Below are 16936 nucleotides of genomic sequence, written 5' to 3' on the forward strand. Positions count from 1 at the left end.
GAAGAATTGGGTATGGCTCTGGACAGGAGCGTGCCAAGATGCCTTTAATGGCTTGAAGAAAGCCTTAGTGATGGAGCCAGTGTTGCGACTGCCTGATCACTCAAAACCCTTTGAGGTCCACACAGACGCCTCAGACTTTGCCATTGGTAGAGTTATTATGCATGAGGGTTATCCGATTGCATATGAGAGTTGGAAGGTGAAGGATGCAGAGAGGCATTACACGGTGCATGAACGTGAGATGACTGTCATCGTATATTACCTCAAGACTTGGTGGCACTACCTTCTAGGTGCCGAGTTTGTAGTCAAGACGGACAATGTGGCCACGAGCTACTTTCAAACACAGAAGAAGCTGACGCCTAAACAAGTTCGGTGGCAAATTTTTTTGGATGAGTTCAACTTGGCCTTGGAGTACATGGTTGGAAAGATCAATGTTGTTGTGGATGCTCTGAGCCACAGGGCTGAACTGACAGTTGCGCATGCAGAGCCTTCTGAAGTGCATTTAGAGGGCATATTGTTGAGTCGCATACGTGAAGGGACACAGTAGGATCTGACAGCACAACACCTTGTTTCTCTGGCACAAGCAGGGAAGACTTAGCGATTTTGGCTACAGGATGGCCTCTTCATGATAAAAGTGGGACGCATCTTCGTGCTGCGGTAGGGAAACCTTCGTCGAGAACTGCTTAAGGAGTGCCATGATACACTATGGGCTGACCATCCTGGTCAGGAGCGGACCTTAGCACTCCTTGAGCACGACTACTATTGGTTGCAGATGAGGAATGATGTTGAGGGTTATGTGTGGATATGCCTCATCTGTCTGCAAGATAAGAGGACAAACCAGAAGGATGTCGGTCTCTTTGAGCCTCTGCCAATTCCATAATGTCCTTAGGATAGCATCTCCATGGACTTCATTGCTAGTCTGTCAAAGGTAGAGAGCCTCAGTTCTATTTTGGTTATGGTGGATCGTTTCTCAAAGTATGTCACATTTATCTCAGCTTCTAAGGAGTGCCCTGCAGAGAAGACTGTAGAGTTATTCGTAAAGCATGTGGTGAAGCACTGGGGTATACCAAAGAGCATTGTGAGTGATCGCGATGCTCGCTTCACAAACAAGTTCTAGCATGAAGTATTTTGGTTACTTGGCTCTGATTTGCTATTTTCAACAAACTTTCATCCGCAGATAGATCGCATCAACAAAATACGTAAGCAGTACCTTAGGCATTTTGTTAGTGCCAATCAGAAAAATTGGGTGAAGCTTCTTAACATAGCACAATTTTGTTATAATCTGAAGAAGAGTGAGTCTTCAGGCCACAACCTGTTTGAGATAGCCACGGGGCAGCAGCCACTGACCCCGCACATTCTTGTTGCACAAAAAAAAGGAAGGTCATCCTTTGCCTATCAGTTTGTTCGTGACTGGCATTCTTACACAAGGCAGCAAAGAGAATGAAGAAGTGAGCGGACAAGCATCGTCAGCCCGTTGGGTTCTAAGTTGGGGACCAAGTGTTAGTGAAGTTATATCTTGGGTGCACAAGCATCTTTCACGAACGGTACCACGGACTGCTCAGAAAGTATAAAGGACCCTTCACCATCACAAAGAAGGTGGGAAAGCTGGCGTATAAGCTGGGGTTGCCCCCAAACTTCAAGATGCACCCAGTGTTTCATGTGTGCAACCTCAAGTAGTTCCATCCAAATGATGGAGATCCAGAACGCGGTATGTCACAATGCGCTCTCATCATGTAGAGGGCTCCGACAGCACAACGTGCCGAGAAGCGCCTCAATAAGATCCTTCATCACAAGGTCAACTACTTGGGCGAAGCAAAGAAATATCTAATGCAGTAGGAGGAAACAGCAGAACCAACGTAGGAGCCTGCATTCCGAATGAACAGCCGCTACCCAGCTGAAGACAGGGCTTACCATGAAACAAATGTCACCGAGGACGGTGAATGATTTGAAGGGGGGAGCATGTTCCCTTGCGACTTACATTGTAAAGTTATAATTAGAGTCTTTTTGCTTTTGTTGAGTCTAATGTAAGTTGCCCGGTTTAGGTGAATCAATATCCTGAAGGGGCAGCCTGTATGCTTGAACTGTAATAGCCCTCGGGCAAAATTGTGAATGAATTAAATGCATTGAGCTTTCTTTTGTTCACCCTCATTGTGATTGCTTCTTGTGATTGCAATTATTATTCCTCTATTCTCTCTTGCTCTCTTGCACTCTGATTACAAGCTTCCGCGATTGGCAAGCGAGCTAACAAGTAGACTTGCAGTGGTAAGGAAGGATCATTGCGTTGCGCTGGCCCATTGAAGGAAATAGGCCTGTGACGTATGATTTCCAAAATTTCCCTTTCATGAAATATGGAATCCTAATCTAGAAGCTTCTTCTCACTCACATTTGGACATTATTCTTTCTACCTAAAATTACAACCAACAAGTTTACTGACAACATAAAGTTAATAATGAACCTCCCATAATCAAGCATTTGTTGTTAGGAATGGCAGTGGATTGGGGCGGGGAACAAGGTCTTCACCCCTGCACCATCTTAAAATTTTGACCTCCATCCCCACATGGGTTTTGATTTTAACCTTCATCCTCATGACTTCCATCCCAGTTCAAACGGGGCAGGGCTCTGTTTCCCCTCGATCCATTATCATCCCTAAAGAAGGATTCAGGACGGGGCAAGGCAAGGTGGGGATCGGGATGAGGGGGGGGGGGGAGGCTGGAAAGCGTAAGTCCATACTTGCATGGGTTTTGATTTTAACCTCCATCCCCATTTCATGTTCTCCATCCCCGGTCCAAACGAGGTGAGGCGGCCGTTTCTTCCGGGTCCACTGCCATCCCTAACCGCTGTCATGAGGTCCCCAAATCGGGCACATTAGGGAAAGTATGGGCTCGTCACTTTTGAACCCACTCGAGGATAGATAAGATGATCTGCCAATTAAATCACCGATGATTTAGCATTGTCACCACACCGTCCATCATGGCTATCAACGGCCACCAGAAGGGGGATGCATGAGGATGACATCATGCATATGCATTTATGGTAGGCCCCACATCTTGCAGGATGGCCACCGATAGCATAGAACCAGTGGATGCTGACAACGCCAAGACATGCCTAGTTGTGATTTGGCAGATCAGCTGATCCATCGTCGGCGCCACATGCCGGCAATGGATAGAGGACGTGTGGCGTTCTTTCTCCCACCAAGAAAACTCCCCTCCCATGGGGCGGGAACTGTCATTCTAACCCTTCTCGGGTAATGGCTGAACGATATTGCCCGTCATCATTTAGCTATCGGGGCGTGTACCAGATCATAGATAATCAACACGTGTTTATGAAAGAACGAAGTGATGTCACGTCAGGTGGACCCCTGGCGTTAAAGATCTGGTGCTCCAAGATCCACATACCGGCCTGTACAGCTGGATGGGCCCCACTGCCCTTAACTGACGTGGACTAAAGTGAGCTGGACTCCACGGGCTCCGTGGGCTCCACTCTGTTGAGTCACATGAAGCTCAGAACGCTTACCCTACCGTTTGTGGAAATCTGCCTGAATGGAGGAAAAGAGTGACTTGTGGGCCTGAGAGAGAGAGATAAAGACGGACCCCATCCAATTACCACAATGCCCTCCCACTTTGGGGTCTACCCCTGATGTATCCAATTTTCTATATTTCATCCCTGGCCCAAAGTGGTAATATATCTCATTATTAGGTCAAAAGTGGGTAATGACCTAATCATGGTTTTAGAAACCAAGATGGCCAGTTTGGTTTTGGAAGAGATGTATATCCATCGGGGTCGACCCGGTTGAGAACCAGAACCAACTCTATGTTATCATTGGTACTACTGCCTTATATGGTCTGTCTTTGAACTACCTATCCTGAAGCTCACAAGCACTCTGTAAGTACCTGGCTAGGTGGATCGGCTTAAGATATTCAAGTTGAAGGATGTTGCGAGTTTGATACCCAAAATTCGGATTCTTTGCCACAAGGCTGAAGCAGCAGCAGGCTCCCTGGTGGGCAAGAGTGACCTCCAGCGGGGTGACTCTATAGCTGGAATGACTTTTCATGGCGACCCATCTTTTGATTCGATTTCAATCTTCTGATGTAATAAATTGAAAAAAGACTACATAGTAAATACTAGTTCGATTATTGGATTATGGACTGTTTAAGCAATTATACTCACCTTGACCAGATTCAATTATTGGATTATGGACCCACCCAAATCCAACCCGATCTTAGTTTGACCTGCTTACAGCCTAATGAAGCCAAGCTACACAGATTGTGCCTACTGAATTGAACATAGGCTTTTCTGAGAGTTGACAGACCCAAATTTCTAGGTCAATCATGGGGGGTGCTCCTTTTACTCAAATCATGAGAGAGATAGGCACAAGTCGATCTTTGGGGACTTAACAAACAAAAATTGAAACTTTAGAAGAGTGCATCAACCAATGAATTTAGTGTTTGGTCCAAAAAAACATTTTATAAAGTATTCTGCCTAATAAGTGGAGCGAAGTAATGGCTATACTCTTATAAAAAAAATAGGACGCCTCCCATTAGAAAGAGGAACCCCAGTGTACTGCCCCCGCCCATTAAAGGGTCGAACACTTATAAAGTGTTTGGCCCCGAACACAACCAAGCCTCCAAATTTAGGAGGACCGATCAGGTGAAACGCCAAAACACAAACTTTTTGTGTTTTGTAATCATCACCATCCATGGCCGTTTTCACCACCATTCAGTGGATTGAGCTCACCACCAAAGGGGGGTGCTCCCCTTGTCTGGTAGGAGCAGCTTGTGTTGGGACGTTGCAAGTTCAAATCCCAATGGTATCCTTGTATAACCAGTAGGGGGTCTGCCTTAACCCTAGCTTGCCTTTCAAAAAAAAAAACTGAGCCTACCAAAGTGTTGATGTCATCGTTACAGAAAAATGAGGTCCACAGATGGTGTTGATTTGGAAAGGCAAAAAGGATTGTGTTTTGACATATCACCTCGGGCTAACTTTCAAAATTTAGGCCACCTGTTATCACCACTTAAATCTATTGCCAAGTGCTAACCACAACCCTTCTCTATCTCTATATAAGCATCACCACCGCCACCTCTCAACTCCATGTTCTCTCTACCAAATCTCTTTCACCATTTCCTTTGCTTTTGCTTCTCTCTCTCTCTCTCCAAACCCTTGAAATCACAGTTATAGTTAAGACATATACGTTAGAGGTCATGTTGGTAGAATCAGCTTGCCTAGTCTTTCTTCTCTGCACCATCTTCTTCTTTCTTTCTAGGCTCACCATCAAAATAACCCATGTGAGCACAAAACTCCCTCCTGGGTCCATGGGGCTCCCTTATGTGGGTGAAACCCTTCAACTATACTCACAAAACCCAAGTATCTTTTTTGCAACTCGTCAGAAGAGGTTAGTCTTCCATGCTCCTTTCATCTCTAATCCTCTCCTCATTTCCCCCTTTTTTTATGAAAAATGTGGGAGCCAGACTTCCTCCTCTCTAGCCCACAAGGGCTCTGCACACCTCGAAAGGTGGGTCAACTTAAGGCATTAAAGTTGAAGGAGGTTGCGAGCTCAATACTAGAGGTTTATCCTTGTTTGAAGCCAACGAGAAACTATCCTTGTTGGTCAGGGGAAACTACTCGCAGAATTTTATAATGTGGACATTGAAACAAGGCCATGGTCAACGTGCTGCCTCTGGTGGAAATTCTAAACCATAACCATGGTTTCTCCTTGATATCCCAAAAAGAAATGGGACTTTTTCTTCATGCTCTTCTACCATTTCAAGCACACAACACATTAGTTGCATGACAGGATCACCTTTACATCTCGAAATAATCTATCAAATCTCAAAATAATCTATCAAATCATCAATATTCCCAAGGGGAGTTGGCGTAGTTGGGTGGGGGCATTGTCTGCTAGACGGGCAGTTAAGGTTCGATTCTCATGGGTGTCACCCCTCTGTGCCAGCCAACACGTAGCATAGGACCTGAGGGCAGTGGTCTTAGCCTTGGAGTTTTATGCTGCCAGCACAACGAAGTTAGGTCGGAAAACCAGACCAGGTCGTCTTGCATACGGTGTGGCTTGTTCGGGTTATAAATCCAAAAAAAAAAATCATCAAATAGACTGTTAATATCATTTTATTTTATTTTCATGACAAAGTTTCTCGCCAAAACAAGTAATCACTCGGTGGGGTCGCCGACACCCAAGCGAGCCCATCAGTGAAAGGCACCCGCACACCTGGTGGGAGTCGAACCTCGAATGAAGGGGACAGCACCTTTTCTCTTCGGACCAGCTACCACTCGGGTGACCCGTCGAGTATATCATTCTTAATGTTAATATCAATCACATTAATTAGGAATTATTTTTGCACTTACACAACTTTGTTTTGTAAAAGTATACACTACTGAAGATATTTGCATAGATTTCTATGAGATTAGAAATGACATATTATGGTTCCCATTCTTGTGGTTTTCAGATATGGGGAGATATTCAAGACCCATGTGCTCGGGTGCCCGAGCGTGATGTTGGCGAGCCCAGAGGCGGCTAGGTTCGTGCTGGTGACTCACGCGGACCTGTTCAAGCCCACCTACCCGAGCAGCAAGATGGCTATGATCGGAACTTGTGCCTTGTTCTTCCATGAGGGGGACTACCACACCCGGCTGAGGAAGCTGGTGCAAGCCTCCTTGCTGCCGGACTCGGTTCGGTCCCTCATCTCTGATGTCGAAACTATCGCAGTACGCGCTCTGGACTCGTGGGGAGATGGCAGAATTGTGCATACTTTTGCAAAGATGAAAAAGGTGAAGGATCTCTCTCTCTCTCTCTCTCTCTCTCTCTCTCTCTCTCTCTCTCTCTCTCTCTCTCTCTCTCTCTCTCTCTCTCCTTTCGTTTTCTTGAGGCTTGTTGGGGCATCTTTGTTTTTCTTGACGTCGACAGTGTGGTTTCGATTTTTATTTTATTTTTTCCTGTTTGGTGTGAATTTGATTAGATTGTGATTTTGGAACGGTAGTTTTTACGTTTTATGGTCATTTGGATTTTAGCTAGGATGTCCTTCACAAGGTGCTCCAATGTGACCTAAACCCCCTTCTAAAGACCCCATCTGTCAGACCAAGATTGGAAGTGAGAAAAGTTTCATGTGAAAAAAAAAATCACACGAAAGAGAGTGAGGCTTGTCATATGAAAAATAAAATTTTAATATAAAAACTTCCATTTTTACAAAAAAAATTAGGTGAACAATTTTGTCTCATTTGGAATAATTGAAAAACTGTCCTTTTTTCTTTTTCACTCACATTTTTTCATTCCAAACGTAAAACAGAGAGAAAGGGAGTTTTGTAGTCTTGTTCAGGTCACTGAGGGCACATTTGAAAGCCAGAAAATAGTAGAAAAATGCAAGTAGAAAAGAAAAATGACAGTTTTTTCAACTTTACAAAAGAGAGAAAACTATGAAAGAAAAGTTTTTTACAAAGCATGATTTTTATAGGAAAATTTTCTCCACTTAGGGGATGGAGAAATTTTTCCTATAAAAAATTATGCTATCATTAGGGCAGCCATTCACCTATAACACATCTCATTCTATAGGCTGCTACAAGAAGAGTTTCCTTCATCTTCGTCTTCCTTTCACCCACCACCTCTCTCTCTCTCTCTCTCTCTCTAGTCTGGTGGAACCACCTCTCTCTAAGAGGGGGCTAATCACTCTTTCTCATCTGGTCAAACCACCTCTCTTTAAGAGGGGATGATTGACTCTCTCTCTCTCTCTCTCTCTCTCTCTCTCTCTCTCATGTTTATTTACTCCGATACGTTTTTTTCATGCAACACAAACAAGCAAAAAAAAAATTTATTTAAAAAAGTTATCATATCAAACATCTAATAGGCAAAATGTTTTTTTCTTATGAGAATTTTCTTTTTGCTTCCAAACATGCCCTAAGGTATTTTTTTTTCTTTTCCTTGTTTTACTTTCTGCAGTATACATTTGATGTTGGGATTATTTCCATTTTTGGAAGATTGGATGGTAAATGCAAAGAGGAGTTGAAGAGAAATTACTGCTTGGTTGACAAGGGATACAATTCTTTGCCTAATAGAATTCCAGGCACATCATATCATAAGGCCATCTTGGTAAGGGAAATTATTGGTCTGCTTAGCCTCTTGGCTATTCTTTTCAAATGAGCATTTGCACTCTTTGCCATTTCAATATTTTCAGTAATATTTTCCCTTTTTTATGAAGATATGAATACTAAATTTTTTTTCCTTTTTTGTTTTGTGGTAAAGGCAAGGAAAAGGTTGGGGCAGATCTTGAGCAAACTCATTGAAGAGAGATTGCTGAAAGGAGAAGTAAAGAAAGATCTCCTGGGTAACTTGATGAATTACAAGGGTGAAAACGGAGAGAATCTGAGCGAAGAGGAGATTGCTGACAATGTGATTGGTGTCCTTTTTGCTGCCCAAGACACCACTGCTAGTGTCCTCACATGGCTCCTCAAGTACCTACATGAGAACACTAAAATTCTTGAGTTAGTACGTGTAAGTACATGTCCCTACACGTGTTCCTTAGACTGTTGCTTGGATGTGTAAGGTGTAGTTGTTGTGATGATGATGTTAGTAGTTGTACTCATCTTCCTCACTTGCCATAGGCTGAACAAATGGCCATACAAGAGCACAATGATGGAGGGAAGAAAAGCCTGACTTGGGCACAAACCAAGAAAATGCCCTTCACTTCAAGGGTATGTATCATGATCCTTGTTTCCATGCCCACGTGCACTACCATACATGCGTCAGTGTTTTTTTGACATGTACAACATATATGCATGCATCAATACACATGCATGCATATCATGACATCACACATACATTGCGTGTGCAAAACAGCTTTATGTTTATGGACCATACAATATGTTTTTTTGCTACTGTAGGGGTGTCAACGGTTGGAGTTTTGTTCGGACACAAGTCTTAAACCTAATTTATGATGATGGTACCAGGTCTGGACTCGGGTTTAATTGGATCCACCATACCCAGATCCTATAAGGATTACATGAACCATACTTGGTGAAATAATATTTTTTATCATTTTTACATTGAAAATTTGTGGATCTAATTAATCGGAACTCGGGTCAGGCCCGAGTCTAGTATGAAAGTTGGCAAACCATACCTGGCTCCATATATTAATTGGACTCTTCAGGCCCAACCTGAATTCTAATTGGTCCTTCTTATTTATCACCAAATCCTGACCCTATAGGATTTGGTACGGGTCAGTTCTGGGTCAAATATGTTCCATTGGCATCCCCTATTTGCTAGCATGTAGTTACATACACACATAAACAACATGCACAAAATGCAGGGTTTGAATGAATTAAAATGAGAAGAATTATAAAAATGGATTACAGAATACTTGCATATAGTAAACTTTGATCCTAGTAAGTATATTTGTACTTGTTATAACTCTTTCTGCTCACCTGGTAGAGGTGACTTGTGAATGTCACTAAGTTGACAAGAGGTCACAGGTTTGAAGCCTCTTGAGAGGGTCCATAACTGCATCTTTGATACATTACTAGTACATCACCCATAATTCTTAATTGGCTGGTTGTAAAATGGTTTTAGGTAATCATGGAGACACTGAGGAGGGCTAGCATCTTGTCATTCACATACAGGGAAGCAGTAGTGGATGTGGAATACAAAGGTTTATTGTGGTTTTTGTATCTACCTTTAAAATTCATGAAAATATACACTGGTCAATAATGCTTATCTTATTTGTTGTGCACCAACAGGGTACCTTATCCCCAAAGGGTGGAAGGTATTGCCCTTATTCAGAAACATACATCACAACCCTGAGTTCTTTCCTGAGCCACAAAAGTTTGACCCTTCAAGATTTGAGGTATGCACTTTTTACAACTATTCCAACATGTATTTATATGAAACTCAACTCAGCAACTTGGTCTTCATTAAAGAATTTGCTTAAAGGACCCAAGTTCAGCCCTAAGGAGGGTTGGCGTAGTGGGTTGGGGGCCTTGACTTCTAGACGGGCAGTCAAAATTCTCATGGGCATCACCCCTCTGCGCAAACCAATGCATAGCATAAGCCTTGGAAGCAATTAGGGTCCTAGCCTCAGAGTTTTATGCTGCCGGCACGACAACCGCAGGTATGACAGGCTGAGCCAGCGCGGCCAAGTCTTCATGCCGAGTGTGGTTTCTTCGGGTTATAAATTCAAAAAAAAAAAGTTTGCCATATCAAGAGAGTAAAGATGGGACTCACTTGAGTCTGGATTCCTATTCTTTGGGACTGGACCAACCTTATTTCTAAATGGATTGGCCAAGTGTCCACTAGCTTGGAAATGTGACATTAATGACTTGAGCAAGATCAAGGTTGGGCAGTTTCTAATTGGAATTGGTGAAGTGTCCATTATCTTGGCAATGTTACATTAATTAATGACTCGACCAAGGTTGGTCTGGGATTGGTTAATCAATCCTAGACTGTATCTAAACTTTGGCGTGATCCATGGAGCAGGGTCCTATTGGTCATTAAGAGATAAGGTTTTCCATGAGAATTTCTTTTTCTTTTTTCTTTTTTCTTTTTTCTTTTTTCTTTTTTCTTTTTTCTTTTTCCTTTTTTCTTTTTTCTTTTTTTTTTTAATTTCTTGGTGATTTCTTGAAGTGAAAAAACAAGTAAATTTGGTTTTTTTAAATTCGTTATAACAAAGCTAATCCTTTTTTTCTTCTTACGATTGACAGGTGGCACCAAAACCAAATACCTTCTTGCCATTTGGCAATGGGGCCCATTCTTGTCCTGGCAGCGAGCTCGCTAAGCTTGAGATGCTTGTACTTGTCCACCATCTTGTAACCAAATATAGGTGAGGGCAGGTGCACGTGCATGTGTGTGCAGCATTTTATGTTAAAATTGGACTGTGAAGTGCCCAAGTAAAATTCACACATAGTCACCTTATGAATGGTAAGGTTTCAGATATTTAAGATAGGCACTTACCATTTTAAAATTTACTTGGGTAACTGTGTGAGTTACTTTTTTTATTCATCTACCTCTTGAAAATGACATTTTTATTCCTATTTTTCTTTAAATTATTGGATGTTACTTTTCTAGCCCTCTACTTTAAAGGTATACATGAGGCTAAATAAGTAATTTCAGAGAGAAAAAGCAATTCAGGCAGCCATCTAAGTGATTTCTTAAAAGTTTAGGTGCTATCTTGAATACTTCAAACCTTAGTTGGCTAAAGTTAAATTTTAGCTTATGTTGGCCACCGATATTTAAATTACCCTTAAAGAAACTAATAAGTGGCTGCTTGCAAAATGAGTGGCACTTGCAAGTAAGGGTGTCAATGGGTCAGGTTTGACCTAGACCCAACCCGTATGAAACCCTACATGGTTAGGGTTTGGTGATAAATAAGAAGGTCCCATCAGAATCCGAGTCAGATCCGAAGGATCCAATTAAGATATGGACTCGGGTATGGCTTGTGAAATTTCATACCAGAACTCAAGCCCTACTCGAGTTCCGACTAAATCTCCAATTTTTCATTGTAAAAATGATAAAAATATATATATTATTTTATCGGGTATGATCCGGGTATGGTTCATGTAATTCTTATAGGATTCGGATATGGTTTCATTTACGGTGGATCTGATTAGACCTGAGTCCAAGCCCGAAACCACATCTCAAGTCAGGTTTGGGTCTGGTTTCACATAGGTCCGAACCAAACCCGTCCTAAGTTGAGATACAAACTGCTTGGATTTAGAATCAGAAAATACATTGGAGAGTTGAATCCAGTGGGTTTGGAACAGCCAAAATTTGCAAATGCCCCAACCGTTTACCCTAATTCTAAGGACTCTCTCTCTCTTATATATATATATATATATATATATATATATATATATATATATATATATATATATATATATATATATATATATATATAATGCTTGTCCTAACGCTACCATGGCTTGGAAATTTTCAAACCTTTTTTCTTTTTCTGATAACATGAGAAAAATCGCCTCCTCAGCCCGTTTTCTTACCCATCAGGAAGTATGGGAGTGTCTGTCCGTGATGACACGCCATTTTGGGTACGTGTCCCTGGTGACATCGGCAGACATGGATACCATACGGCTATTATTTTAAAATTTTTAATAATCTTTTAATACTTTTTTTAATTTTTAATGAAAAATATTTTTTTTACTATTAAAATATCAAAATAGTTTTTATTCATTAAGATTTTAAAGAATTTTGTGTCCTCGTGTCCTAATCTCGGAAAAATTTTCTAGCTTGCGTCGTGGGTCCTCGTGTTCACGAATCTTTGTGACAGCAAGAGAGACGTGCACCTGTAGATTTCGAACACATGACGTCCCGTCAACTTAGTGACTTTCACTGAGTCACCCCACCAGACGAGCAGAGTCCTCATGGGCTACATTTTAAAGCTCTACGGACCAAAGTTGATTGAAACCAGATTGTTACCATCCATCTGCAAGAAAAAAAATAATCTTGCGGTATCTTCAAAATTCTAGATTTTTCTCGAGAAACTATTTGTATACAATAAATATTGAATATGCATAAAAAAAATATACAAAAATATAAATGAAAATATTAAAACTTCAAAAAGGCATTTATTGTGTAAACATCGGTTAAAACTGTGATATTAGCAAAATAATTCATATTCTGGAAATATCACATTTTTGGATATAGTATCGGACTTGGAAACTGTCATGTTAATGGGCGTGGTTGCTCACCTTTGGCTTGTTGTATTAACCATGTTCTTATTATTCTTTTAATAAATTTTGACTTTAAAAATATCACGACACTTTCAAAATATGTGATATTTGTCACTAAGGTTTCAACCAATGTTGTCAGTATCGGTGTGTATCGGCCCATACGTATCGTATACAGAAAATCGATATTCTCCCCTGAATTGGCTATTTTTTAATAAATATAAAAAATACTAATAATTAATTTTTTAATATTATTTTAATGGTTTTAACAAGTGTCACATTATGATTGATACGTAATATTTTTTATTATTTTTTGGCTGATACAGAAAGATTCACTTGAGTATCGGTATCCTATACAGCTGAATCTGTGGCCAAACGATTCAGGGCCGATACTGACAACAATGGTTTCAATCATTTCGAGGAGCGTCTGTCTTTATAATTATTATTTCAAGAAATAGTTACAGTTGTCAATGTATGTTGTTAAAATCACTATCATTGTCATTAGTACTATTGTTTTTATCATTGACAGATGAAACTAAAAAGATGTTTGGTAGGGTGTCTAAAAGTAGGCTGACTAAAGATCTCAAAATTTTTTGCAGGTGGGAGGTGGTGGGATCAGACAATGAGGTTGAGTATGGGCCATTCCCTGTGCCCAAGCAAGGCCTTCCAGCCAAATTTTGGAAGGCACATCATCATTGAAATCTACATCAACTCACTTTTTTCATGCCCCCTTTTTGCAAAGTTAAATGCCACTCAAGAATCAATGAATTGGTTCTTCTTAATTGCAGTTCATCTCCCTCAATGTATAAGTATGTTGGTAATTGTTATTATGCTATTATTGCCGAATTGTTATCATAATTACCACGAAGGTTAACCACATAGAGTGTTGAGTGGACTCTTTTCAAGTAAGAGCCTTAATGCAAACAACACTAGCCCTTTGTAGTGTTAAATGCCAGTCAGGAACCAATGAATTGGTTGTTCTTAATTATAGTCCATCCCTCTCAATGTATAACTATGTTGGTAATTGTTATTGTGCTATTATTGTCATATCATTATCATAAGGGTTAACCACATATAGAGTATTGTGTGCCTCGTTTCCAGTAAAAGCCTTAATGCAAACAACACTAACCTTTTGCTTTTTCTACCATTGCATGAAATAGTGAACCTTGTTCCAAAAATGCCTGTAGTAACACATATTCCTCTAGGCTGCAGTATTTTCACCATTCCCTATCCGTGCCACCGGGTGCATGCATGTGTGTGTGTCTGTGTGTCTGTGTGTGGTGCATGTTTAGAGATGGCAATTCACTCACTTCATTGAGCCATTAAGCATGTTTATACTCATAAAATTAGTGAAGCAGAATGATAATTGCCACTAAAAGAACAATGCAGTGTAACAAAACTAAGATAATTAACACTCTCAAGGAAATGTGCTGCTTATAAACTTTGGAAAAGTTATGTATGTTGAGTTAGCATGCATGCTGTTAATGCGCGTCACAATAGTTGGACAATCCAAATCATGAAGGCAACTCTAAGAACCACATGTTTTGTAGAAGCATCAGCTTGCCATCTTCCAATGCCAAACCTCTCCAAAGAAGTAAATGTAGGTTATCGCAACAATATCTTCTAACCAGCCATAAAACATGCTACCAACCAAAAGTTAGATGAATAACGAAACCTGTGAACCATACACTTGTTTCCTTTTAAAGAGCTAGTATTTATGCAGCTCCAAAAAAGTTCAATGTTCGGCTTCCACATTTAACTCATAGCACAATCTAGAGCATATGCAAAAATCTCATGAGCTCTTGACAATGACTTTGTCCTTGCTAAAGTTCTAGTTTTAGATGTGATCAACGGTTTGCCACACATATAGACCCTTTACTTCGGAGATAAGCCTTTTATCAATTTTTGTCAGCTAACATTGTTGGATCGTTTTTCGAATCACGCAATTTCGCAATCAACGTCATGACATAAAGCAGGAAATACAGCAGTATGGAAATCATGATTGACAGTCGATCGAAACAAGAACAGGGAGCAAGCATGACGGTTTTCGCATAAAACCAAAATCCAGACAACAGCATATGAACAAACAGATGCACACTACAAGAAAATAGGTGATTAGCGACGGAATTTAGCGACTGAATTTAGCGACGAAATAATTTTGTCGCTAGTTAGCGATAGATTAACGAGAGAAACACATCCATCGCTATAATCAATGAAATTTACGAAAATAGCGACGGAATATATCCCGTCGCAAAATTCGGCGCTAATTAGCGACGAATTTTGCGAGAGAATATTTTGTCGTAATGGACGCACCATTTAGCGACGTCTTTGGTGACGGAAAATATTCTGTCACGATTTAGCGACGGAATTGGCGACGGAATATATTTCGTCGCCATTTTCGTGTTTTGATTTACGGTGGCTTAGAGACGGAATTAATCTGTCGCTAAATGTCGCATAACCCCTAATCCCAGCCCTTTTTTTCTTTTCTTCTTTCGCTGCTCCTGCTCCCGCCCGCCACCCTCTCCCTCCCGCCGCCCTATCCGTCTTGTCGGCCTCTCTCCGGCCCCCACCGTCCACCGTTGCCGGCTGTCGATCCCCGTCAGCCTTCCGCTGCCGCTCGAAGACGCGCAGGTAAATTTTAAAACTCCGACAGGGGGTCGACCCCCTGCGTTTTCCGGCAGGGGGTCAACCCCCTGCTGTTCCGGCAGGGGGTCGAACCCATGCATTTTTCGGCAGGGGGTCGAGCCCCTGTTGTTCCTGCAGGGGTCGAGCCCCTGTGTTCCGGCAGGGGTCGACCCCCCGTTGTTCTGGCAGGGGGTCGACCCCATGAGTTTCGGTAGGTCATTGGGTGTTGGGCTTCTCAAGGCCTATGCAAGATGTTTTCATTTACCTTAGTTTTTTTTTCGGCAGGTGGTAGCTTCATTTTAAAACAGTGTTTTTTGCAGATTTTTCAACGAAACCCGTTTGTGCTCAGCCACTCGTGATAAGTAAGTGACAAAAATAATGCAAATTGGGTAAATACCCGTGGTGAGTAAGTAATGCAAGTGCATCACATGTCATTTAATTTATTAGATGTAACACTTTATTGTTCACACACTCACTTAGTTGTTAATATCTAGGGCTGCTTTGTTGGAGTTCGGAGATCATGTTGAGCATGATTTTAATGTATGAGAATAGAAGTGTTCTTATTTTTGGAGTACAGATTTCATGCTAGGCATGGTAGTAGTTAGTGGAATATTGAAGTGTGTTTGTTGCAGGTACATGTTTGACATTTGTTTGATATAAATGATTTCGATGTATTGCAATGTTTGATGCAAATAAATGGGTTGTATTGCAATACTTGATGTGAATGATTTAAATTATTTGAATGTATTGTAATACTTGATACGAATGATTTGAATGTATTGTAATACTTGATGTGAATGATTTGAATGTATTGTAATACTTGATGCGAATGAATGAGTTATATTGCAATACTTGATGTGAATGATTTGAATTATTTGAATGTATTATAATACTTGATGTGAATGATTTGAATGTATTGCAATACTAGATGTGAATGATTTGAATGCATTGCAATACTTGATGTGAATGACTTGAATGTATTGTAATACTTGATGTGGGTGACTTGAATGTATTGTGATACTTGATGTGAATGATTTGAATTATTTGAATGTATTGTAATACTTGATGCGAATGATTTGAATGCATTGCAATACTTGATGTGAATGATTTGAATTATTTGAATGTATTGTAATACTTGATGTGAATGATTTGAATGCATTGCAATACTTGATGTGAATGACTTGAATGTATTGTAATACTTGATGTGAATGACTTGAATGTATTGTAATACTTGATATGAATGACTTGAATGTATTGTAATACTTGATGCGAATGAATGGGTTGTATTGTACTTGATGTGAATGATTTGAATTATTTGAATGTATTGTAATACTTGTTGTGAATCATTTGAATGTATTGCAATACTTGATACGAATGATTTGAATGTATTGTAATACTTGATGCGAATTATTTGAATATATTGTATGACATTTGTTATTTGTTAGAATATGGTTCATGGAGGTTACAGTGGTCGCTCATCCAGTAGTAGACAGGCCCAGTCTTCATCTTCACGGGCTCCTGTGATAGGTATATCATTTAACTAATTAGATGCTTGATTAGTTGAAATGCGCATTCTGAGAATTTCTAACGTATTTTTTTACAGATGATATTTCACCTGTACACGTCCCACCTACACTAGTTGAAC

The 16936-nt window shown here is 40.6% G+C and overlaps 1 protein-coding gene across 1 annotated transcript; it reads left to right on the forward strand.

Moving 5' to 3' along the window:
- Nucleotides 1-238: 238 nt before the first annotated feature.
- LOC149841432 (abscisic acid 8'-hydroxylase 4-like) lies at nucleotides 239-13561 on the forward strand. The gene is made up of 10 exons (XM_090005261.1): nucleotides 239-540; nucleotides 5258-5386; nucleotides 6453-6774; nucleotides 7937-8086; nucleotides 8240-8488; nucleotides 8599-8688; nucleotides 9563-9641; nucleotides 9730-9836; nucleotides 10690-10808; nucleotides 13266-13561. Exons 1-10 carry the CDS (start codon nucleotides 239-241, stop codon nucleotides 13363-13365), a joined length of 1647 nt encoding a protein of 548 aa, XP_089861387.1. The 3' UTR covers nucleotides 13366-13561.
- The last annotated feature ends 3375 nt before the right edge of the window (nucleotides 13562-16936 follow it).

The sequence above is a fragment of the Nuphar pumila genome, chromosome 4, assembly GCF_984573655.1.
Source record: "Nuphar pumila chromosome 4, dmNupPumi1.hap1.1, whole genome shotgun sequence".
Taxonomy (NCBI): domain Eukaryota; kingdom Viridiplantae; phylum Streptophyta; class Magnoliopsida; order Nymphaeales; family Nymphaeaceae; genus Nuphar; species Nuphar pumila.